The 26252-nt window shown below is 42.5% G+C and overlaps 1 protein-coding gene across 1 annotated transcript in view; it reads right to left on the bottom strand.

The window, feature by feature from the left end:
* LOC134077998 (transient receptor potential cation channel subfamily M member 2-like) overlaps positions 1-26252 on the bottom strand; it is a 51000-nt gene that overhangs the window by 11879 nt on the left and 12869 nt on the right. Inside the window, exons 6-17 of the mRNA XM_062533629.1 lie at positions 22810-22871; positions 22470-22670; positions 20138-20240; positions 16533-16663; positions 15815-15895; positions 14610-14693; positions 9070-9205; positions 8077-8222; positions 5753-5865; positions 5586-5654; positions 5182-5419; positions 4871-4989 (exon numbers count right to left, since the gene is read on the bottom strand). Of these exons, the coding sequence (XP_062389613.1) occupies positions 4871-4989; positions 5182-5419; positions 5586-5654; positions 5753-5865; positions 8077-8222; positions 9070-9205; positions 14610-14693; positions 15815-15895; positions 16533-16663; positions 20138-20240; positions 22470-22670; positions 22810-22871 (1483 nt within the window). The remainder of the gene's footprint in view (positions 1-4870; positions 4990-5181; positions 5420-5585; positions 5655-5752; positions 5866-8076; positions 8223-9069; positions 9206-14609; positions 14694-15814; positions 15896-16532; positions 16664-20137; positions 20241-22469; positions 22671-22809; positions 22872-26252) is intronic.

Genomic DNA, 26252 nt, shown 5'->3' with positions numbered 1-26252 from the left:
TTTTTAAGACGTATTTCCTTGACGTTGAATGGATGTGTTGTTCTGGGTGTGATATAGGCGTCGCTTGAAGACGTCTGAAAGACTTAATTATGGCCTGGTCAGACTATACGATTTTTTTTTGTCGCTCACGATGATCGTTTACGATCTACCATGTCACACTATACGATTTTAGAACCATGAAAACCTCTCTGCGTCTTGGACGGTAGAGTGGTCACATACACCGGAAGCATCGGTCGCGTCATACGACTCCCGCCAAATTCTGACAAGCCAGACTTTTTGTCGGGCTGTTTTAGAACGTTGTGAACGACAAATCGCAAGTCATGAAGCATGTCACATTGTAAGATTCACTCCGCGTGCGATGTTGTGCCCGACCATTTGGATGAAATCGGATACGACGCTGTAAACTTGTCGGTCACAACAAATTCGGGCCAAAATCGGGCTGAAATCGTGTAATCTGACCAGGCCATTAGACATCCAGAAGACGTCCTCAGAGTAGCCAGAATGGCAGAACGTCTATTTGCAACTAATTTTGGCTGTCTATAGATGTCCCGAATGGGGTCAGGCTGGACTATTGTCCCAATGTCACTTATTAACTGATTCTGGCTGTCAAATAGACATCCAGATTATGAACTCGCAGAACGATTATTTGCAACTAATGTTGGTTGTCTATAGACGTCCTGAACCGGGTCAGGCTGGACTATTGTCCCAGTGTCATTTATCAACTCATTTTGACTGTAAAATAGACGTCCAGATCACAGCCTGGACAGACCACTGTTTTCTGGACGTCCATAGACGTTGTTTGCTCAGTGGGTTCACTTCACTGCTTGACACTACCCCACATGGATAAATGTTGCACGTTAACAATGGATAGAACCTAGAAGAAAGTATTTATTGTGCAAATGGGTTATCAAAACCATAGTTTTTGGGGAACAGAGATGCAGATCATCACCCTAATTAATTTGTTAGTGTAACAATCCGTTCTGCGTTCACTCCAGCAAGAGTGAAATACATTTTAAAAGCTGTGTAATCGTTTTTATATTACTATTTGCTATAATATTTAACTCTGTAAGTCGTGACTTATGACCATTAAACTTTTAACTTAAGCTATAGGCCTACAACAGTCTAATTTTGAGTAGCTTAGGTGAGACCTATGTCTATATCACTGGGCTATTAATGCATGATAGGCCTACGTCATAAAATCTATTTTGTAAGGACATGTAAAGACTTACGACTAGGCTAATGACAGAACTGTACTCTCAAATTGAAAATAAACTTTTGAAGCCTACCTCAATGAGCTCTATTCTCAATTTCTCAGGATCAAATGTGCATTGTCGCAAGTCAAACGCGCAAGTTTCTTTGGGTATAATGATGGCGTGAAAACAGATCATTGCGCTCGGCGCACAGTGAAAAGGGGTCATCTTAATTAAGTTAATTAAACTTCTTTGAAACAAACAAAACAGAAAGGATGGAGGATGGAGGCAGCAGTTAGAGTTATTCCAGATGAGCAATAACAAGGTAGACAATTGTCAGAATGCTACAGCTGTTAAATGCCAGACGTTAAAAGTATGCTAGAACAAAACTAAAAGTAACTTAGCCATAGGGCTGTGTAATGTTGTCTAAATGAGCCACTGTTAGACGTTGTTGTATTATTGCATGTGGATGTTGTTATGCTATGTGGGCTACTTTTTGCTGACCAATATGTAGTAGAAATATTTATAATTTACTTTAAACATGAACATCAGCTTCTGATCACGCCAAAACTTGTCAACCAACGACCCATGTGACCTTTTGATCATTTGTTGATGATGCAACTGCCTTGTGACCGTGTGACTGATCATTGTTGATGAGGCCTTTCCTCTTGACACAATCAGGAGGAGGCAAGGCCTTTAAATGCAGAGAGAACACACAGCCCGGGAGACCCAGTAGGGAGTAGGCCATCGCCCTAAGCGGTGTGCTGACGCTGGGTCTCCGGCCGTATAGTCTTGAACTGTTGTTCGCTAATAAATGTCTTACCATGTTTTATAATCTCTGAAACTGCCTTTGTCTGCTTGATACTGACATTTCTTACTTCATTAACCCTATGAGCCCTAAGCTGTTTTAAGGGCATTTTCACTACCTCTAGTTAGAAGCATTTATCCTGGTCGCTGTAAGTGCCATTCACACATGCTACATATTGTTTTTTTTCAGCACAGTCTAGGCTACCAAGATCTGCCACAATATCATGTATAAATACTTGCATTGATTTGATTTAGATTTTTAAATAATAAAAATGTAAAAAGCATACTATACAAATTCCTACATTTCGACGTGTATCTCACCACAGCAAGCTTACAGCTCGACATGACTTTCATGGTTGTGTAGACCTGACTGTCCTGAAAATGGCAATATAAGAACCATGGTGGAGGTATACTTTGGGGCTGAGCAATTTACAGAAATATGTGGTGTGTGCCTTCCAGAAATAAATGGCCATTTTTATTTAGTGATGAGAAATGACTTTTTGACACTTTTTGCACTCCATATTTGTGACACTAGCTGATCTGACCTGACTTGTTTGCGTGGTAGCGCACATGACGTGCACAGATGATTCTCTACAATCTTTTTTACTGCATTGCAATGAACAAAGTAAAGGCAAAAAAAGTGTTTATTTGTCAAACAAATTTGGATGCAATATGAGTCTTGAATTGGATAACATACAGGAGTTTGCTAGGATCTCAAAACCATATTATGAACGTGATTTGCCATAGAGAAACACATGATAACGTTGGATTATGAACATAGGCTATTATGCCACACAAAAACATGGGGTAAGTGGAGCTAAATGAAGTTATTATTTTGCTGTCACTTCGTCTGTTTTATGGCCTAGAAGGTTGTAATTGGTATCTGTGGATAGCTCTATCTCTCCTCTTTCATCTGACATGCGTGCCATATCGTTCTGATAGCGGTTTCATGAGTAAATCAAACGAGAGTAGTGGTAGCCGAAGCTATATGACATTATGATTTGTTTGTCACTTCGTCTGTTTTTATAACACAAAAGGATCAATGTCTTTGGTATCAATGGAAAGCTCTGTTTCTCCTCTTTCATTTGATATGCGTGTCGTGTCTGTGCGATGCCGGGTGCGTGAGTAATTCAAGCAAGACTGGATGCCTGGGTGAACGCAGAGCAATATAGACTGTAAATATGATATACTTTGATTTAACTTCATGATTTTATTTTATTTTCATACTTGATCGTACAGACAAGTGTTTAGTCCCGTTGGAAAGCCCCGGTTCTGCCCTTTCTTGCGGTATTCGTCTCATCTCGCTGTGACAAATAATCGCGGAGCAATGTAACAGAGAAGAATGGGTGTGTTTTTTGACGCACTTTGCATCCGTCGGGCTCATAGGGTTAATACACAAACCTTAAACCGAGAAACGGACAAATATTATTTAATTATATTTGGGCTGCGCGCTCCTGCTGATGAAAGAAGTAGGGTGTGTGCGCGCAGCCGCGCACTGTGCACTCTTCCATATCCCCAAGCCTCATGCGCTCATAAAATAGCCTTTCAGCTATGCGTGAATGATTCCTGACTAGGTTTTTCCTGGTCAGTGGTGCACTTACTTTCTGCATCCATATAGTAGCGACTGGCAAGCTTTGCGCCGGACCACACCTCTTATCTTCACTGACACGCCCGTTAGGGCGCAATATCATCTCCTATCTAGAGAACGTACATTTGCGCTGGAAAAATGAAGGATGCGCTCACAGAGAATAGTAATTATAGGTCGCGCAAGTCGCGAAAGCTCATTGCGCGGTCTGCATAATCGGGCACCATAGTCTAAATTATTTTTGCTACGAGTTTGTTATTTTCTGTTTTTTGTTTATTTTAGCTGTGGTCTGGGACAAGTTTCTTAACAGAAGTGTTGCCGAAGACAAGTTAGGGTTTTGATTTTTGATTTTCTATAACTGAGCAACAATTCTGACAATTGCCAGTGATTTTGTACTTTAAAAATGCATCATCTGCCCTAGACGAAGATATCTATGGAACAAACAGCTAGCGTTTTGCGCTGGAGCAGTGCTCACGGAAACCAATGACACCTACTGTGTAGACCTAGCCTATGTCACAAGAAGAAAAATTCAGCTAGCATGTTTTTCCCATTCAACACCACAAATGACTCTGTTTACGCAACAGCAAGTCTGTATACCACTCTCAAATGTTTAGAATATTTTTGTCATCATTGTGCTTAATGCAACCTTTTCATTTATGCAATATGTGTATGAAAGTGTGAAACTTTGCTTCAACTGCTTTGGTCGTTGTTTTGTTGCTTCTACACACGCCATATCCGGTAGTTCAGGTTTACCTGCGCTGACATGCAGATACATTGAATGAGCGCTGACACCACTACCCCCAAATGCAGGCCTCTTTATTTGATAACACTAAATTAAGAAATATTTTCTCATCTGGAAAAGGTTTAGTTTATTTTTCTTTCGGTCCACAGTTCCATATTAGCCTATTGTTCAATTGTGCCAAAAATGATCAACATTCTCCTCGTCAAGGAGGCCCTAACCTTGTAGATCATAGCCAGAGAAGGCATGCTCTGGGAACAGAACACAGTTGCCTATCCAGCGCATCCATGGGTCTGTTTACAAGGAAAATGACAAGTGTCTTGCAGTTCGGGGGTGGGGGGTGCACACTTCACTGACCAACAGCGGATGGAGAGCAAATCCGGCTGCAGCTCGACGATATTGAATGAGGCTTGGCTATCCCAGGGGATTTTGTATTTCAATAGTTAAAATGCGCATTAGAAAGTTGGATGGAAACACAACTAGAGGTGATACCTATAGTATTAAAGATAATATTACTGAATAATCAACCATCTGAGACTCAAATCCAACCTGCAGACAAGACCAACGATGAAGAACAGGATGGAAGCCACGTCTAGAATGTTCCACAAGTCATTAATATACATCCTGGCTTTCCTTCGGAACCCAAATCCATCCGGATCATCAAAAAGCTAAAGTGCACATAGGAAGATTCACAAGTAGAGAGAAGTAATCAATAGCGGGACACAGTACACAGGAAACGTAATAATTCATAATACTGGCTGTTTATACGTTTGAATGCATGCTGACATTGTATTTACTCATAGAGAGGACCAAGAAACAACCAAGAGAAAGAAAACAACTTTGTATGGGTCACATCTTACCTGTCTGACCTCCTCAAACACTAAAGAGGTCACCCAAACGTAGAGCAGCCACTCCGTCCATGACGGCGTGGGCTGGAAGTCGATCATCAGCACGAAAGAGAAGAGCCACAGGAACCCAAAGTAGGAGGCGATGTTCCAGTAGAACTTCACCTGTGGGGCTGCGTAGAATTTCCACAGCTTCCAACTTCCACAGTCTAGGCAACTCAGTAGCTTTAGCTGGTCACTGTCCTGAGAATCGCTGGAGGAGCAGAGGTCTCAGTAAAGTTGTTACAAACAATTGGTCTCCAGTAGCAAATAGCACAAAGCAAATAGCTTATCAGCCCCGGAACATGAGAGCATGGATGAGTTCCCATGTGAGTACATTTGATTGGACTCGTCGTGTTCTCACTGGAATAGAGCCTTACCTGGTATCGGCCGAGCTTCCCGTCTCTTCATCCCTTGAGTTCTCCCTCTTAATGTTCTTGTTATCACATCTGGAAACGAAGAGGCCTCATTAGCATATGTTAACATAGGTGACCTTTTACTTGACTTTGAAAGAATATGTGTGATAGGCTACTGTTTTTGAGTGTACCTAAAGGTTATGAAGCCTGTGTAGATGAGTGGGAAGAACAGCATGCAGAGGAGTGTCTTCCACTGAGGGGTGTCCAAAGACAGCTCTCCATACCAGATCTGGGTGAGATGAGCCTGACCGTCCGTGGAAAAAAAAATGGGAATCAAACCGGTCCATAGTGCAAAAAAGGCCCATGTATTTCCATATAGTGTTGCGCATGCATTACTTGAAAATAACTAGCTCCAGTGTAAACATGGTTGACAAAATATGTCAGCAGGGTAGGCCCACCAACGTGCATTATGAAAAAAAAACCACATAATCAGTTGGAGCGATGTCAAGTGTGTGACACTACTGTTTGCCAAGATCTGATGAAGGGAAGTGAGCTGAGGCTACGCTGAAGCAGCTCTGTTGATAAAGCAACTAAGGCCGCGTTTAGACTACCAGTTTGAAGTGACCCTAATCCGACTTTTTGCTCTCATGTGGCATGTATTGGATCTGTGCCACGACAGTATAAACAGTAAAAAAACAAATGAATTCCGATCTCCTCAGATCGGATACAGGCCCCTTTCCTATGTGGTTTTAAATCAAATATGGATCGGATATCTGTACATGTGTCTACAGTCTAAACAGACAAATCGGATATTCCAATGCAATGCGTCCTACTCATCATTAATCTGTGACAATTTTACGCCTGTTAAGGACGTCAGGTTACAATTCAGAGTGGGTGTGCTGGCGGAGTATGTTAAAAGTTGTCCTGCCCATCCTGAAATTGCCCACCCATTCGTTATGGCCCTAGCCGGCGGCAACTCGCTCCCACCAGTCCTGCGTCCTTTCGCGGACCCAAATCTCCCTTTCAATTGAGATGGCAGCAATAATTGCACCGTAAGCGTACGCTGATATGATTGCCTGTTTCTTCCTTCTCTGTTTTAGAATTTTGGTAATATCAAGAGGACGTTGCAGGGTTTCGAATGCGAAGAGCAGACTTAATTTTGTTGCGGCCATTCTGGCAAGTGTTTGTATTCAGATGCAGTGAATTAGTTAATCAACGTAGACATGCATTATAGTAGCCTGGATGCCAGACCGAAGTTTAGCCTCGCCTCCATTCTTTTTCTGCAGGGAACTTCGGTCTGGCACTGCTCCGTTCAGCTGCTACTATTCGAGATACACTTCTGCTCGGACCAATCACATTTCACAGGGCGGGCTTTACGTGATGATTGACATATGAACAGCAGTGACGTTCACGGCTGCATGCGTCCTCATTCAACGAGTTGGGTGTGAGACCATGTTCGCTTAGGTTGATTTTGATTGCAACAGAAACGCTATGGCTATGAATGCATAATTTGTTCATGCAGTTTGGCCTTTCGTTTATCTTAGCTATTGAAACGGAGGTTTTATCACGGATTCGCACAACTATTTCTGAACACTTAGACCAACGAGGATATGTGGGAAACTTCAGTTTCACTTTCACCCAGTTAAAACAGCATGTTTGGGTGATGTTGTTCCCGTTTGTTTAAAAATGTCTGTTTGCTCGTTGGGTTAACGACACACTTCCCCAGCTGTTCATTGCATACAGTTTGAAGGAATTATTTTTAAAAACGAAGGAGGATGTTTTCCATAGCCTACCCTGCTACATATTTCTGTCTTAGATTTCGCAGATACTGACAGCCAATAACTTGTTCTGTTTGGTTTGGTCTATCCAATGAGTGCAGAGCTATCCCCCCCCCGCACTGTATCAGTTGAATCACGCCCCATAATCGCAGCTGAATGGAGCAGTTTCAGACTCATATTCTGATAAGAATTGAGTATGACGTCGTCAGGCTAGCATTATAGGTCTTGTGTGACTGAAATTGTTAACCAGTGTTGAAATAAAATGTGTGAATGTGTTAACTGGTGCAGTGCCCGTAGGTTACAAATAATGTTTTCCAAGAAACGTTTAGCCCATGCGCATGCGGGCCATTTCAAGTGTCTGGCAAATGTAAACACACGATTGGATTTGGGTCACCGGCGATAGTATATGTAAACATGCAATCAAAAAAATACATGTATATGAGCACAAAATTGGAATTGAGCATGTCCAATCTGCAGTCTAAACGCAGCCTAAGTAGCCTAACAATCTGTGGCTGAAGCCAATACGTAAAGTTGATGGCGGGACAGACAGACGTAAGAAAAAAGACCACGTGCTAAATGCAAACAAGCGTGCTACCTAACAACTGCATATATGCATTTTTGTCAAGTTAATTTTCTTAAATTAAAGAGTCATGTGATATCCTTCAACCATGGTTTAAACATTTCATTCACCCCTAAAACACACACAGAGAGAGAGAAACACCGACAGACAGACAGACCTGAACTCCTGAGTGAGCCACAAAGTTCTTGTCGTTCGCCTCCAGTGCCAAGCGTAGACATCTGGCTTCGCCCCAAGATGGAGAGATTCGGATCAGAAGTTTCTGGGCTTTCCAGTCATTAGTGCTATGGCACTGATTGAACACACCTGGGATATCAGTGTGTGTGTGTGTGTGTGTGTGTGTGTGACAGAGACAGGAGGAAAAGAAGGAGAAAGAATGAGAGAAAATAATGGAGTTAACATCTAACAGAAATAGGATAATTACTGCAGTTCTGTATTTAGTAGACACCATCTACATTCACTGGTTAGGAAAGCTCCAATGCTTGGACTTTTACTTTCTGAAGCTGAAGTTTGTCCACCTCTGAAAGTAAGCTGAGTTATGCTGCTCACTCAAATTTAGCATGACCTCTTTTTCTGTTTCAAAGTTTCGTACCCTTCAATGAAATATAAATGAAGTGCATTCAAAAGGCCCATGAACCATATTGTTAGTCTTAGATTTCATATCTAAGAAGAAACATGCAGCTCAGAGGAAGCGACTTAGGTGCTGTGTCCACCAAACGCGTTTTTAACAGCCAGAGCGCCCTCAACCTCCTCCTCTCGGCGCTTCGATAAGTGTTTATTGTTGCTAAGTTACCAAAACCAGAAACGGTTTATAACGAGAAGTGCCATTGACGAGCCCGGCGCTGTTCTAAAAGTTGAACAGATTTCAACTTTGAGCGCTCTGAGCGCTGCGACAAAAAACGGTCGGCGCCGAGAGTTTTTTTGCGCCGAGGGCGCTCAGAGCTGTGAACGCTGAGCTACATAGACTTTACATTGACAATTGTCGCCGTCGGCGCAAAAAACGCGTTTGGTGGACACAGCACCTTATGCATCAAGATCTCCCCAAAGAGCAATGCTCTTGTAGGATTAGCACAATGCTAGTCCTACAAGTGGGGATGAAGAATGAGATCATCATACAAATGCAAAAGTTTGAAAACATTGCTAAAAGCATTACCAATGGCCTGTCTCTCATAGTGGTTGGCAAGTTCTCTCGTGTTGTTGGCGAGATCTTCATTATTGTTCTCCGACTCCTGTGCCATTTTTTTAAGAATTTTGCTGGCTGCCAAAGCAGCAGCTATGCTGTCTGTACACTGTTAAAACAGCACAATGTTTCTATTTAGTTTCAGTTATGGAAACATTTATTCAAGTGGTTAATGAAAATAGAATATGCAGGCAGTAAAGATAGCAGGGATAGTTCCCCTTCATATTGGTCACAAGATATGGGAATCCCTTAAGGACAACCTTACTGAAGCTGTATAACACCAAAGACCCAATCACTTGGCTGCAGGCACGCACGCCTTAGTACCGCCCCGCGGCTATAAGTACTCGCAACGTGCCTGCGTACTTCCTCTAGATTCCTTCAGCGCGACTGATACACTTCGCTGTGAATGCTGAATGCTGAAATTAGTCTCACTCACTGCCTTAACGGTCCAAAGCTCGCAAGAGAGCCTGGTAGTGAGCAATATTTAGTGTTACTTGGACTTTTTGGATTATCTACATGGCGACGAAAAAGAAGAGGCGGGCCACACCGGGAGGAGCATGCTATTGTGGCACCGCCTTTTCTCCCCCTGACACTCACGACACATGCGTAGGATGCTTGGGTTTTTATTCACGCGGTGGTAGCACTCTGGACCATGCCAGTGCCCCAGCAGTGCACTCAGCGTCCCTCACGTGATGACTGGCGTCAAGAGAAAGGGGTCTCCCTCAGCCCCTACTTCAGTCTAACCTGACTCTCGCCAGATCCTTGTAGTTCGCTGCTCACACAAGGATCTGGGACTTCTCGATAGGAGAAGTATTTCTGAAGGCGGGGCCTTGTAAAACATCCTTGCATGTGATTTGATAAACCTCTTGTCCGTTAACTTGAATGTCGTGCTAGCTCTTGCCAAACCCAGTCGGAAGAAGAGTGAAAACATCCTTGCTACCAACATGTCTTCAAAACAATTCTCTGTTCATCTTTTAAGGCGAGACACCCCAGGTGAATAGGGGAAAATTTTAAACTTAAAGATATCTTCATGAAACTTTACCAGTTGAATACTCACATAAATAGGAGAATAAAATGTATTGCAAGTTTTCTTTAATTTAATGTTTAAATATGCTAATTAGGCTATATCTTATTAAATATGCGCTAATTTGCATATATTTTGATGCGAAGGATCTGACCATTGGAAAAAGCCAGGTTGAAAATTATTTTTTTGTTGTGTTAATATATCAAATAAAAAAACATTTACAGAGGGGATTATGAATATCTTCTTTTGTTTTCCAGTAAATCAGAAAATACTGCCAATTGGCTTAAAAAGTGGATTTTCGCCCTATTTTTAGGCATAAAAAGTCATGTAAATCATGCCAAGAATGCTATATCAACAAATCCCTCTGTAAATATCTTCCAAATATAGTTAAGAATAAGACTGGAAAGTTTGGTGTATGTAGGTGCTGCAGAAGTGGAGATCCTTTGCATGGCGTGTGGGGGAAAACTCGTTTTGAGAAAACAGCCTTGAAACACAGCCAATGAAATGCGTTCTCAGCTTAGACTCGTCTTTGAACTTTCGCGATTGGTTGCTAATACAAAGGAAATGCCCATATTTGGATAGCATAGCGTCTTGTAGGAGAAGCAGGGCTTTCCAACGGTATCAAACACGATATGATTTGGATCACGATCACGGTAGTACATGACACTTTAGAATGGAAACTTTTGGTAAAATTAGGAGAAATATACAGGCGCGAGTAGACAAAAGTTCGTGAAATAAACACTTAAATGTGCAAATCGGACTTTGTTGTTGTAGTAGGGTGGTAGAATACATGCTAAAGTAGCAAACTAGCTCAAAATCTCGAAATTGACCGGAGGTCACAAAAACAGTATTTTCACCTGCCGTGTCTCGCCTTAAAGAATGAATACTCGATAGATTCGACAAAACGGTTGAAATAGCAGAATCAATGTCAGCATAAGACTCCTCGCTGCGTGCCGCCATTGTTGTTTGAATCAAACACTCGCTTCGGCGCTCCTGATTGGTTCATAATTTTTTGCTCCCTGGAAGGAGTTTGGATTGCCCTCGAGCCCAGACCCTTGTGTGGAGCTCAGCGAAACGCCTCTGGTGGAGCATGGCGGAACTACAAGGGTCTGGCGAGAGTCAGGCTAACTTCAGTCTTCCCTCTACGCAGAAAGCCACTAGGAATGACCGAACATGCTCCCTGTCAACTGCGAATGCTGTCTTCCCTCTGCGCAGAAAAAACATGGAGAACGACCAACCGTGCACACTGCCAACCATCAATGTTTTCTTCCCTCTGTGCAAAAAAGCCACGGGGTATGACCGAACATGCCCCGTGCCAACTTCCAATGCTGTCTTCCCTCTGCGCAGAAAAGCTGGATGGATGCAATGGTGAGTGAGGAGGGAAATCTGGGTGGACACGGGAAGCCAGTGGAGTGAGTGGAGAATGGGGGTAATGTGCTCATGTTTCCGCACTCTCATCATCAGGATCCTAGCTGAGTTTTGGATGTACTGGAAACTCTGCAGACTCTTGCTAGGGATCCCAATGATAAGGTGTTACAGTAGTCCAGTCTGGAGGAGACAAAAGCATGAACCAGCTTTTCAGCATCTGGGAGAGAGAGAGAATGGGGCGGAGTTTAAAAATGTTACGGAGGAGGCCCCAGCCGTGGCGCAACTGGCTGGGGCACCTGCACCGCACGCCGGCGACCCGGGTTCGATTCCCGCCCCGTGGTCCTTTCCGGATCCCACCCCAGCTCTCTCTCCCCCTCGCTTCCTGTCATTCTCTCTACTGTCCTGTCCAATTAAAGGCATAAAAAGCCCAAAAAATAACCTTTAAAAATTTATATGGGCTTCAAATGAGAGTTGAGAGTTGAGAGTCCATTTTTACACCAAGATTTGTGACTGTTGATGAGAGGGGGATGTTGGAGCCAGAAAAGATGATGCTGGTCATGGATGATGTGTGGTGGGGGGTGCCAACCAGGATGGCTTCGAATTTGGAGCTGTTTAGTTGTAGGAAGTTGTGCTCCATCTCCTCCAGACAGGTGGTGAGTTTTGATGCGGATGGCTGTGAGGATGGGGTTGCAGCTGTGGCATTAACATAGAGCTGTGTGTCATCAGCATAGCAGTGGAATGAAATGTTGTGACGGCTGATCTGGCCAAGGGGGTGAGGTAGAGGATTAAGAGGATGGGGCCAAGGACTGACCCCTGGGGGACACCGCAGGTGATTGTGTGTGGACTTGATTTGGAGTGACCCAGGGAGATGTATTCTGCCTGGTTTGTGAGGTATGATTTGAACCAACTGAGAGCAGTGTCATTGAGTCCAGTGGTACAGTGAAGCCGATGTAGAAGAATGCCATGGTAAAGGTCCAGGAGGATGAGGAGGGAGGGAGAGCCATCATCGGATGACATAAGGAGATCGTTGGTGACTCTGACAAGGGCAGTCTCTGTGCTGTGGGCGGAGCGGAAACGGACTGGAATTTTTCAAAGAGGTTATTTTGTTTGATGTGGTCCTGAAGGTGGGTGGCATGATATGAAGGGGATATTAGAGATGGGTCTGTAGTTGGATAGGATTCGGCACTCTTTGGGGCAGCCGTGGCTTACTGGTTAGGGCTTCGAGCTTGTAACCGGAGGGTTGCTGGTTCGATCCCTGACCAGTCCATCGCTGAAGTGCCCTTGAGCAAGGCACCTAAACCCTCACTGCTCCCCGAGCGCCGCTGGTTGGGCAGGCAGCTCACTTCTCTGGGTTAGTGTGTGATTCACCTCACTGTGTGCTGTGTGTGTTCACTAATTCAGTTAAATTGGGTTAAATGTACGTATAATCCAGACATTTATCCAGGATATGGTCATGAATGAGGCAGGATTTGTTTGTAATAGACTGTGCATTGAAGAGTTAAATTTTGCTACTTAATTTTGCACTGGCCGCAGCAGACTGGAGTCCACTCCACGTTTCTGATTTAGCACACTGAGAGGTGTTGCCATGGAGACGTCCAAACTACTTATCCGGTAGGAGACAGTTTTCTGATGATGTATGCGTGGAGTGACAGTTTGCGTTGCTGACCAGAGATCCGGGATGGTAGGACTTGTCTGTGAGCAGACAAACTTTCTGCGGGAACTTCTATGGATGTAGCGCGGACGGCAAAGAAGTTGTTTAATCACTGCAGTACATGGTGGAGTGGAGAAACTGTTGAGCTTCATCAGCTGGTTGATACCTGCGTCAGTGTGGAAGAAATGCAGGTTGTTATCAGCCGCGTAGCCGGAATGCTATCTACAAGGACTTCCAATTCTGCAGCGGCAATGGGTGATTTCAGACTTCCCAGAAGCACTTCACGATGGCAGGGACAGGCTGAGTACAGGTTGTCAAGTATCCACGTTACTCGTGTAACTGTATTTTAATAGGGAAAACATGGAGGTGTTTGGTTGCTTCTAACTTCATCTCTGTTTGGATCCTAATGAATGCATTGGGCTAGCTAAGTGCTATCAAAGTCGCGCCGCACGCCAGAGCCAGTGAGGACACGCATTGAAACGTGAGAGGTATGTATCAACTCAACTTAATTAAGGGAATAACATAGTTTAATATGAAAAAACGGTGAAGTGTTCCTTTAAACAATAGTGTCAATATAAGCAATCCAATGAAAATAAAACAATGACTACATAGGAGAATAGTAGTTAAACAATAAAGTCATTCAATCAATTATATACTAACAATATCTATGGAATAAAAACAATAATAAAAACAATGTCAATTTCATCAATGGCCTAATGGTAACAAAACAACGCTAAAACATACAAACCTGACCATAAGAACATTAATAGACTAAATGCATATTGTATAAATGTGACCATTTAAAGCGAAATCAGTCGCTTTGCGCAGAACGTTATTTTGAGAAAATCAACAATAACAAACTTCCGGGTTAAAATGTTGAATTTCACGTTTTCGCATAATTCGACAGTATACAGTCTACAGTTTCATATTGTGAACGCATTTAACAGAAAAACGTTTTGACTGTTAAAGCCGGCGAAGATTCAACACATTTGCTGTCATTCCAGTTGTCCACACGCTGCTTAAAAAGGAGATTTCTCCTCTTCTGGCATATCCTGACAGGAGAACCATGTCAACTTTGGATGCGGTTTTCTTAGCGATAGTTTGTGTAATACCCTCGATATACATACCGTTGGAAAGCTTAGTTTATGGTCGTTCAAGTGAGTACAATAACTTAACTTAGTCAATTTTACCGAAATTACTGGTTTCGCTTTATTTGCAGAGTCACAAATATGCCTTCAGATACCTCTTGAACGACTCAAAACTACTATTGGCACTGGGCAACTCATTCCACCAAATGTCCCATTCAGTCCACAAAACGCATAAATGTGACTCCCTTTCTCACAAGATAATTTCCCAGTGTTCATGTGAAAATTGATTATATGTATGACTATACTCATTTGACATTTGTAGGTGTTGCATCTAATTCCCTTTCCCTATTAGACCACAGCAGTGTTTTCTGTTGTCCTGTACCTGTTCCCAGGCAATCTGAGCCAGCTCTTTTTCATTCTTCAGAATGGCCCACAGGAAGAAGTCTCTCACAGGGTCTTCCTCTTCCTAAGGGACAAGACAGTTAACAGTTTTTTTTGACGCTCAATGCCAGATGTACTAATTGACCGCCAGCGTGCTGCCTTCTGTATGAAACCTTGGACCGAACCGCTAAAAAGACGGCAAATTGCCGGAGTGCTGTCAAGATTAATTCAAAGATTCAAGATTAATTCAAAGATTAATTCAAGATTCAGTGTTAAAGCACCTAACTGTTCTCTATGCTCCTCTGTGTGTGAGTGAATGCATCTGTGTATTGTGTGCGTGTCTGTCTCCTCCTCATATGTCATTTGGAATGTGCTAATTTGTAATGGGTTTTGTCGTATGAAAATTGTTTAGACTGAAACACGCTAGCTTCGATGTTCGTTTGCAAAAAAAGAAAAACATACAACTAAGGCCAGATTCATAAAGCCCATCGTGGGATGCGAGGTCACCCCAGGCTTTATTGTATGGTCAGACTAATGGGATGTCGGACCGATGGGCCTCTTTTTTTCAGACTAACGGGATGTCGGTAGCCTAGAAATCCGGATGCTCCCAGCGGCAGCAAATCTAATTTGGGTAGTCTAATAACTCTCCGTTTGACTTGGGAGCTGGGCTTTGGTAGCAATCACCGAACCAATGACATTGTGTATAGAGTCAGTTGGCGGCCTTAACATAATGATGACTGACATGTGACCAGAAGTTGCGACCGTTAAGCATCCTGCTACTTGAAAACAAGAAGATGATTCGTTACACTATCCTATTGCGTGGAGAGGGAATTTGAAAGACAACCGTTTATCCCACCCCTCCGACTGAGCCCTGCTAGGCTCGGATGTTGGACTAATGGGATCTCTACTCAATGGTTCATTTTCAGGGTAATGGGATGTCGGACTAATGGGATGTTGGACCAATGACACGGAACCAGGTGAAGCTGCCCAGTAGCTGGCACACCACCTCAGCTACAGTGACCAGCGACACTTGCATCAGCTAGCACAGGCTGTCCATTGATTTCTGGCTGGGGTGGACAAGCAAGCGATGACCCTTGTCGCCCTGTAGCCGCTTGTCCAGCTTACGCAGGAAGAGGCAGTCGGACAGGAGGCAGTGGAGCTCTCACTGCACATCTCATACCCAAACAGGATCTGGGAGATTCTTACCTTTTTGTTCACCAGCTGCCTCACAAACTCCAACTTGTGGTTCATGTGGACCGAGAACATGGCCTTGTGCAGGTCATCAGACTGCATAGAGAAGAGTGGGATAAAAAATATCATGGGATGAGATCATGAGATCAGTTGCGGGGTGGGGGGGGGGGGTTAAAAGCGCAAACAGAATATATTACACTTGTCCACTGTTGTGACCTTGGACAGCTTTTAAATCAGTTTATTTAAATATGGACTTGGGTTGAACATGAGAAACAATGCAAATATTTAATACGGCTAAAAGGCTGAGAAGCCTCTTATAGTAGTGCATAAAAAAGCATATGCTACCAGATGACCGTTGCGCTGCTCAGACGAACAACGTCTAGCTCTGCCACCAGCACGCTCAGGCCAATCCCAACTTTTTACATCTGTTGTTCCGCGTTGGTGGAAAGCACTACCAGTTCCTACTAGAGTAGGGACATCCCCAAACAAGGAGGCGGACATTCCAACAAACAGGACTCATTGATGCACTTATTTTTACTCCACTCTACCCTAGAATTGTTGTGAGAATTGCTTTAAAAAGCTCAAAATATTTACCAAGTAATGTAATGTAAAGTAGTAAAGGTATGTGTAAATAGTTTTTCAACAGGCACTCCTCTATAACTGCTTCAGGCACTTCATAAAAGGCCTTATTAGCATGCCAGCTGTGGTGAATGCCAATCTGCCACTGGCTCACCTCTGTGAAGATCTTTCTCTCTTCAGTGTCCAAGGCCATTCCCAGCTGCTTCCTATACCCCACGTTCTCAGTCCTGGATCCTGAAAGGACACCCACTTTAGACATAAAGATACATAAAGGGGGACACACCTCTACATTAGCGTTATATGGCATCCCTGGATGCATCCTCAGGCCCTGTGTTGTATAGCTGACTGAGCTTTGGACTGACATATTCAACCTGTCACTAGCCCAAGCAGCTGTCTCCGTGTGCTATACAACCACCTCAATTGTGTCAGTACCAAAACACTCGACTAAAACAAGCCTTAATGACTTCCATCCAGTTGCACTCACCCCCATAATCATGAAGTGCTTTAAAAGGCTGATCCTGGCTCACCTCAAGACCTGCTTTACCACCCTCACAGCACCCCTTCCAACACCTATGTCAGAATGCTCTTCATTGACTTCAGTTCAGCATTCAACACCATGCTGAGTGAACTGGGTATCAATACCTCCCTCTGTCTGGATCCTGGACTTTCTAACCAACAGACCTCAGTCTGTTAAGTCAAGTCAAGTTTATTTACAGTGCCTGAAAGAATTTGGCAGCTTTAGAATGGAGCTCTGTATGGCTTTAACATTGCTCGCTTTGTGCACGGACTATTCTGTCCTTAAAGGAATACGCCACCCAAAAATGAAATTAAGCTAGTCTCGGTCACCCCTAGAGTTAGAACAGTGAAAAAAACCCGGTTAAAATCCGTCCGGGCATTCTCCTGCTTTGGGAGCAGCGATGTTAGCTTTAGCTTAGAACAGTTGCTGTAGATGAAGGGTATCAGTGAGCACGTCCTCCAAAAAAGTGACCGAGACGTCTACATTTTTTTCTAAATATATTTTGGGAGCCGTGTGTTCAAAACGAGTACAAATCATAATGCAAAATCGAACGAGACTATTACCTGGGCAGATCTTTACTTGGAACTATTTTCAGCCTCATCGCCGACGAAGCACCGCTAGCTAGGCGCAAAGTTCTCACGTAGCAGTCTTGTAAACTCCCAACTAGCTTCGACTGGAACTTCACAAGTGGTGCTACGTGAGAACTTTGCGCCTAGCTAGCGGTGCTTCGTCGGCGATGAGGCTGAAAATAGTTCCAAGTAAAGATCTGCCCAGGTAATAGTCTCGTTCGATTTTGCATTATGATTTGTACTCGTTTTGAACACACGGCTCCCAAGATATATTTAGAAAAAAATGTAGACGTCTCGGTCACTTTTTGGAGGACGTGCTCACTGACACCCTTCAACTACAGCAACTGTTCTAAGCTAAAGCTAACATCGCTGCTCCCAAAGCAGGAGAATGCCCGGACGGATTTTAACCAGGTTTTTTTCACTGTTCTAACTCTGGGGGTGACCGAGACTAGCTTAATTTCATTTTTGGGTGGCGTATTCCTTTAAAACAATTCAAAAGTTAGTTATATTAGGCACACACGGTTGTGAGGTATCTGAAAAAGTACTTCCGGGATTTCGAAAATCATGATAAAAGATGACAGAGGCTGTATTTCGCTGCTAAATTTGCTATAGAAGATCGTTGAAGACCAGTAACCACTCGGTGAGCTGCACATTTTTAAAAACGAACGTTTAGGAGTGTTTTAAGGACAGAGTAGTTCATGCACAAAGCGAGCAATGTTAAAGCCATACAGAGCTCCATTCTAAAGCTGCCAAATTCAACAAACAGGCTCAATCGTCAAGATTCGGTGTCAAACACTCGTTTTCATGCAAGGCAATACAGAAAACGGGCTTAAAGTGTAAAATACCCAAATATTCCTTTAAAGTCAATTCTGTGATTTAGTGGAAGCCAGTGCAGAGATTTAAAAATTGGAGTAATGTGCTCAGTCATTTTTGTTTTTGTGAGAACCCTAGCTGCTGCATTTTGAATCACCTGAAGCTGTTTGATAGTCTTTTTAGGAAGGCCTGTAATTTGCCGTAGTCAACCCTGCTAGATAAATGCATGAATGAGTTGTTCTAAATCAAGTTTTGACATTAGCTCTTTCAGTTGGGCAATATTTTGGTGGTAAAAAGCTGATTTAGCGATCATTGTCAAGTGGCTGTTGAAGTTTAGATCACTGTCGATTAATACACCAAGATTGTTTAACAGTATCCTTTGCTTTCATCCTTTTGTGTCAAGGAGAGTGGCGACCTTAAGTCTTTCCTCCTTTTTACCAAGTAATTACTTGAGTTTTTTCTTTGTTCAGCTGAAGACATTTTAGCCATCCAGGTGTTGATTTGTTCTAAACACTGACATAAAGAATCAAGGGGGCCATAGTCGTTTAGCGACAGAGCTAAGTAGATTTGTGTGTCATCTGCATAGCTATGATATTAATTCAAATTATTTAAAATTTTATATTAAATTTATCATCAGCAGTGACGATGAGACGGCCTACAGGGAGGAGATCCAGCACCTAACATTGTGGTGCATTGACAACAACCTGGCTCTCAACACCAAGAAGACTAAAGAGCTCATTGTGGATATCAGGAAGTCTAAAGCTAGGACACACAGCCCCATTCTTATCAACAGGAGGTGGAGCGTGTCACCAGCTTCAAATTTCTGGGTGTCACATCTCTGACAACCTTTCTTGGACCCTCAACACCTCTGCCCTGATCAAGAAGGCTCACCAGCATCTCTTCTTTCTGAGGAGACTAAAGAAGGTCCACCTGTCTCCTCGAATCCTGGTGAACTCCTACTGCTGCGCCATTGAGAGCATCCTCACCAACTATGTCACAGTATGGTATGGCAACTGCACTGCCTCTGAAAGCACTGCATAGGGTGGAGAAAACTGCCCACCGGTTCCTCACTCCCCTCCATCGAGGCCATCCAGGGCAAGCGATGCTTGCCTAAGATGCACAACATCATCAAAGACTCTTCTCACGCCAACCACAGACTGTTCACCCCACTCCCTTCAGGGAAGCGTTACAGGTCTCTCCGCACCCAAACCAGCAGGTACAGAGGAAGCTTCTTCCCTGCAGCTGTCACCCTACTGAACTCTAGCTCTGCATCCAGAGGACAATCAACCAATTTAGTGAAATTAATGACATGTTTGTGGTTGACTCATTGCAAGCATTGAGAATAGAGTTTGCTCCTCATTTAAAAATTGCTCCTTTTGCAAAGACTCTGTCTAGTTACCTTTTTCAGTGTGCGAACCACCCCCAGCCTTTTCCTCACAGATCTTTTTTTGGTTTTAACACACCTGGATTAGAAAATTTGTCATTTGGGCACAACAATATCTCTTTACCCTCTACCCCACCCATAGTGTTCTTCTACTGCTCTTCATACTATTCATCCTACACATACACTGTATTCTTACTATTTTTGTAATGTAACTGTTTCTGCACTACAATGGTACTGTTATTACACTGCACATAACTGTATTATGCTGTACATATCTGTCTAAATGGTTCATACTGAATATTCATATTTACTCTGTTTTCTGCATATATCTATATAATTTTTACTCTGCGCAATGACAGTCAAGTAAAATCTATATTCTTATTCATACTCTGCACAATGACAATAAAGTTAAATCTAATCTAATCTAAAAACATGAGGTCTACATGAGGCCAGCACAGTGAGATGGGGATGGGCACCTTTGAGGAAGGCCTGGAGGATGGCCACGTCCACATCGCTGTTGCTGTCCTCGTCCATGTGGAACACGGTCAGGAGATGTGGCTTACTGATGATGTCCTGGATCTGTGAGACAGTTTCAGAGTTAAGTGTATGTACTTACACATGCATACGGTATGTGTAAATACATGGTGCTTTTTCCAGAAGGCCTATTAGCCTGTTTGATTTGCATTGAGCTCAATGAGCATCAAACAGGCTAATAGGCCTACTGGAAAAAGCACTATGCCAATCTCTAGCTATGGTGAAGGGTATGTGATGATGTGGGGCTATTTTAATTCCAACGGCCAAAGGAACTTTATCAGGATGCATAATATCCTGGATCCATGAAATAGCTGGCCTTAAAAAAAAAAAAATCTGCCTGCCCCTATGTTAAGCCTATGTGTTAAATTCCCATAGGGTTACATAGGAGGTCAAATACTTCCTTCCCCCTAGCATTTAGGAAGAACATTGATTTATTTACGATACATTCTTCAATCACAAAGAAAATTGGTCTACTTAGCGGTTTTATTTGTACTACTTTTTTTAATTAAGACATTAAGATTTATTGTCAAATGATGATTTTATATTCCTCTTTTTAGGCAACTTTAGCATGGTATCAAATATATTTTCTCCCCACTGTAATTGTGTGTGCTAGCCATGATGGCTATTAGCCTATGTTGCTTGAGCTAGCCTCTACCTTCAAGATGGCGCTCTTCGGGGTACTCCGCGATTCTCTATGACGCTGTGCAGACACCTAATTGTGACGAATATCTGTGTACTGCCCAGTGACCTGGATTCTGACTATTCTCATTATTTCTGGATGGACTGAGCTTACATTACATGTAAGTTAACTTTGAACTGAGAAGAATTGTTCCTTTTTTGTAATCCTGGTGCTGTTAACACTGAACATTTTCTGTTGATTCCTTATGACTGTTTAAAGACTAAAATATTAAACATCTGCAACTGTGAACTGCATCTGCATCTGTGCTCTTATTTCCAACCTGACAATATCATATCTTCCCACTGCTGTGACCAGGGATAAATGTGTCTGTGTCTCTAAAATGGATTGATTTGAGAGACTTTTTCAGAGGGAGATGTATGTACCATGATACATATGAACATGGGTCAATGGCGAGACATTGCATTGGGTGAAACCAGGGAAAATACTAACTTAAACTAAATAGGTACAGTAGGTTAAAGTGAGCAAATGGTTGAAATGTGCTGTATCTAATTATTCTATTAAAATGTGCTTAAAATATGTATTCCCATTTTTTTATAAAGTATATGTGAATAAATAAAGTACACAATAATGTATTCATAAGTTACTTAAAGGGATATTCCGCCATTTTTGGAAATACGCTCATTTTCCACCTCCCCTCGAGCAAAACAATCGATATTTACCTTGCTCCCGTTCATCCAGCCATTCTGTGAGTCTGGCGATACAACTTTTAGCTTCAGCCTAGCATAGATCATTGAATCAGATTAGACCATTAGCTTCTCGCCTGCTAGCTTCATGTTTAAAAGTGACTAAGATTTCTGGTAATTTTCCCATTTAAAACGTGTCTCCTCTCAAGTTAGAAAGTGCAATAAGACCAACTGAAAATGAAACCTGGCGTTTTTCTAGGCTGATTTGACATGGAACTACACTCTCATCTGGCGTAATAATCAAGGCAACTTGCAAACTACTGGCACTACTGCTTGTTGTCTATGGGGACTATTTTCAGATGCTGCGTACGATATCACTGCGCCTATGGTACGTTTGCAAGTTGCCTTGATTATTACGCCAGATGAGAGTGTAGTTCCATGTCAAATCAGCCTAGAAAAACACCAGGTTTCATTTTCAGTTGGTCTTATTGCACTTTCTAACTTGGGAGGAGACACGTTTTAAATGGGAAAATTACCAGAAATCTTAGTCACTTTTAAACATGAAGCTAGCAGGCGAGAAGCTAATGGTCTAATCCGATTCAATGATCTATGCTAGGCTGAAGCTAAAAGTTGTATCGCCAGACTCACAGAATGGCTGGATGAACGGGAGCAAGGTAAATATCGATTGTTTTACTCGAGGGGAGGTGGAAAATGAGCGTATTTCCAAAAATGGCGGAATATCCCTTTAATACCAAGAAAATGCATTCTGTCCATTTTCAAAAGCCTTATTTATAAATGACCCCGTGCTAAAATGTTATGCTGCATCATAATTCAGCAACTGAATATCCACCAATAACATCATGCAGCAATAACTACAGTAGATGACCACCAATAACAATACAGACTTCCACCACAGAACACCACCCCAATGACTAGACTCCTCTGCTCAACCTTTTCCGTCCACTCTTTGACTTTGATCTCGGAGAGGGTTTCATATTCATGTCCGAAGAACCTCTCTATATGCGTCTGGATCAGTTCCGGGGTGACCTGCAACTCGGGTTTCCCGGCCACGTTAGCGATTACATCTGCTATCCGGCCCGAACCCTCCAGAACCACACACGTGGTGCCGTTCAACATGGCACTGTAGATGGTCTGTTAGGACACAGAGATAGACACACTTTAAACGCTGACAGTCAATCAAAATAATAATTGTTAAGTTAATTTAATATTTCCTTAATATAACAAATGCTCCTACTATGTAAATTAATTCCATATGCATTGAAGCTCTTACATTCAGAGTGCTCTCTCCTCCGTTCAACACCACACACACAACAGGGATCTTCACATGACTTTCTGGAAGAGGCAGTCACACACACACACACACACACACACACACAAACTGTTTTTAAAGGAACACTTCACCATTTTGTCATATTAAACTATGTTATTCCCTTAACTAAGACGAGTTGATACATACCTCTCACATTTCAATGCGTGCACTCACTGGCTCTGGCGCGTGGCGCTACTTTGATAGCACTTAGCCAGCCCAGTTCATTCATTAGAATCCAATGAATTTAGAAACAACCAAACATCTCCATGTTTTGCCCATTAAAATACAGTAACGAGTAGTCACACGACCAAGTATGGTGAGACAAAATAAATTGTGGTGCATTTTTAAGTGGGTAAGAGGGATAACTATGTTGTGTGGCGGAATAACAATTGGGAGCACATTGATTCGGCGCAGTTATATCATCACTCTTGCACTTTCAGTTTACTTGGTCGTGTGACTCTTAACTAGTCTTAGTTAAGAGAATAACATAGTTTAATATGAAAAAACGGTGAAGTGTTCCTTTAGGATATTATGTTGTATTATGACCTCCTTGATCCCAACCAGTCTGGGTTAAATAATGGTCACTCCACTGAAACGTTAATAGCCTAAATGTTATTCCATTGCTGTAAGTCACTTTGGACAAATGTGTCTGCCAAATTAATAAATGTAAATATAAATGTATCAAACGTTTTCGGTCATTCCCCACTATGGAGGTGGGGAATTTTCAAGCCCCACCTGGCCCCATCAAGGTTCCATGTTACATTTCCCATCTCGGTTTGATGAATCAGATGTTTTTTTAATACATATGTCAGTTGGTTTTTGACACCTTTGTTTGTGTTTATTTTTTACCTCCGCCAAGGAGGTATATGTTTTCATCAGAGACCGGCTTTTGTTTGTTTGTCTGTTTGTTTGTCTGTCTGTCTGTTTGTCTGTTTGTTAGCAAGATAACTCAAAAAGTAATGGATCGATTTCGATGAAATTTTCAGCGAATGTCAGGCATGACCCAAGGAAGAAACGATACAATTTTGGGAGTGATTCGTAATTCCGTCGGGATTCCAGAGCCGTTTATGTATTTCGCTTAGTGGTGTAATGGCATGGTATGGCCACGTGGTAACGATCTGAATAGTTCAGGTTCAAATGTATGACAACCTAGGAAGAACAATGCAGGTGGGGGTCTGCGGTCTCTGAGTGCTTTTCTAGTTTTGAGTCTATGATCTTCCTTGTCAAAAAAGAAATATTATTACGGAGTGATTATTTGCACCCGGGTGTAAATAGTGGAATGGAGGCATTTTCTTATTTGCACCCAAACCGGAAATGCGTGCTATCCAACATAGCGGGACCATCTTGGCAGGAGATGGCCTACCTAAATCTAACAAGTTAGGATTATTAAAACTATATTTGAGATGGTAAAGTGGTGCTAAATTTCCACAAACGTTATTCAGTGAACGGGTAAAGCCGTCCGTTTGCAAGCACAATCAAGAAACACGATCTTTTTATTTTGTTTACCGTTACCTAGCAACCCCAACAAGTGAGTCAATAATTAGTATTCTCCCCTTCTTCTTTGACGGGGCGCAGTACAGCGGTAAAGTGACTGATTTACTATGCTTGAGGTGCTGGGTTCGAACCTCAGATTGAATTTTTTTTTTTTTGCCTGCCAAAGTACGCACCATGACTTCTTTTTTCTTAGATGACGTTACCTCGCGGCAAATAAGAGTTTGTGCTTTTTGAACCTGTCAAAGATTTACTGGTTTTATTTCAGTTATGAGTAGAGTTAAGTAGAAGTAGGCTTCAGTAGTTGTTAGAAAGGTTGTGTTTTGACTTTGAGCCCCCAACGCTGCCTGGAAGGCGCTTAGGCGTGGGTTAAGGTTAAGGTTAGGGTTAAGGTTAGGAGTAGGATTAAGTGTTTTTAAGTCAACAGTGGCAGCGCTGCCTGGAAGACAACTCAGAAAACAACTCTTTAAAGTAGCTTGTCTTTGATGAAGCTACCACATGACCACTCATTACCCTAATATTTGTATAATCACTTCCAAGTAACCCAGACATGGCGAAACAGCTAAAAACTGTTCAAAACTATTAGGCCTAGCCTACTGTAGAGCTGGTAAATACACAGGCCTATTGACAGAGAACATGGATGTTAGACATCGGGTGTAAATAGTAATGTTGATTATTACACTATTTACACCCGGGTGTAAATAGTAATGTTGATTATTACACTATTTACACCCGGGTGTAAATAGTAATGTTGATTATTTGCACCCGGGTGTAAATAGTAATGTTCATTATTTACACCCGGGTGCAAATAGTCTCTGCCATATTATTAAGCAATATTAAAGATAAGAAGAAGAAAAAAAAAATCCTCCTGTTCATTGTGCCCCATCTACAGTATCATGTCTCTATTGAATGGGGCCTGACCCACACTTTGAGAACCACTACATTATTGTATTATAATATGTATTTTGTAAGTCACTTGGGGGGGATTTCTTCCATTCATCGCTTGTAAGCTTTCTCTTAATGCACTGAATTTATGCATAGCGTGCAAGTTCGAAATCAACACAGCCTTATGAAAGAGGCGTGATTTATTTAAAAAAGAGCCAGACTGATACACCACTCCTTAATTTAGATTGATATGAAAACATGGAAAGTGGACTTTCTCAATGACATTCTAAATGCCATGTAAACCCAGAAAGAACCCAAACCACATCTTTGGTTTTGAAAACATAAGCATGGTAAACTGAAAAGAGAACTGTCTACAGTAAAATGGCGCCTCATCACATAGCCTAACAAATGATTGACTTTAGTTTGAGGTGCTATGCTTTGCTTTGAGGTTTGTTTGTAAGGAGTCAAGACGTGCTTGAGGTATGTCGATTCATAATTGAAAAACTGTTGAGAAAGAACGTTTCAATGGCAGCTGCTTCTAAAAATAGCAATTTATCTATACTGGCATAACAATGCCAACCTCCATTACAAATAAATCAAAAGAATATAAACTATGCTGTTCGGCTAGCCTGACGAGCCAGACCCACATCGACACTCACCGTAGACAGGGCTCAATCGGAGGGGTGGGATAAACAGTTGTCTTTCAAATTCCCTCCCCGCAATAGGATAACGCTAAACGAATCATCTTCTTGTTTTCAAGTGGCAGGATGCGTAACCTTCCCTCTCTACGCAATAGGATAACGCTAAACGAATCATCTTCTTGTTTTCAAATAACAGGATGCGTTACCGTCGCAACTTCTGGTCGCATGTCAGTCACCATTATGTTAAGCCCACCCACTGACTCTATACACGCTGTGATTGGCCCGCTGGTTTTTCGAGTTCTCAGCTCCCTGGCTCTATGGATCGTGCCTAGACTGCCCCGCCAGCCAAATGACATTTGCTGCCGCTAGGGGCGTCTAGATTTCTAG

Source organism: Sardina pilchardus, chromosome 4 (assembly GCF_963854185.1).
Source record: "Sardina pilchardus chromosome 4, fSarPil1.1, whole genome shotgun sequence".
Classification (NCBI taxonomy): domain Eukaryota; kingdom Metazoa; phylum Chordata; class Actinopteri; order Clupeiformes; family Clupeidae; genus Sardina; species Sardina pilchardus.
The sequence above is the reverse complement of the archived record's forward strand: the minus strand, read 5'-3'. Positions and strand labels throughout refer to the sequence as shown.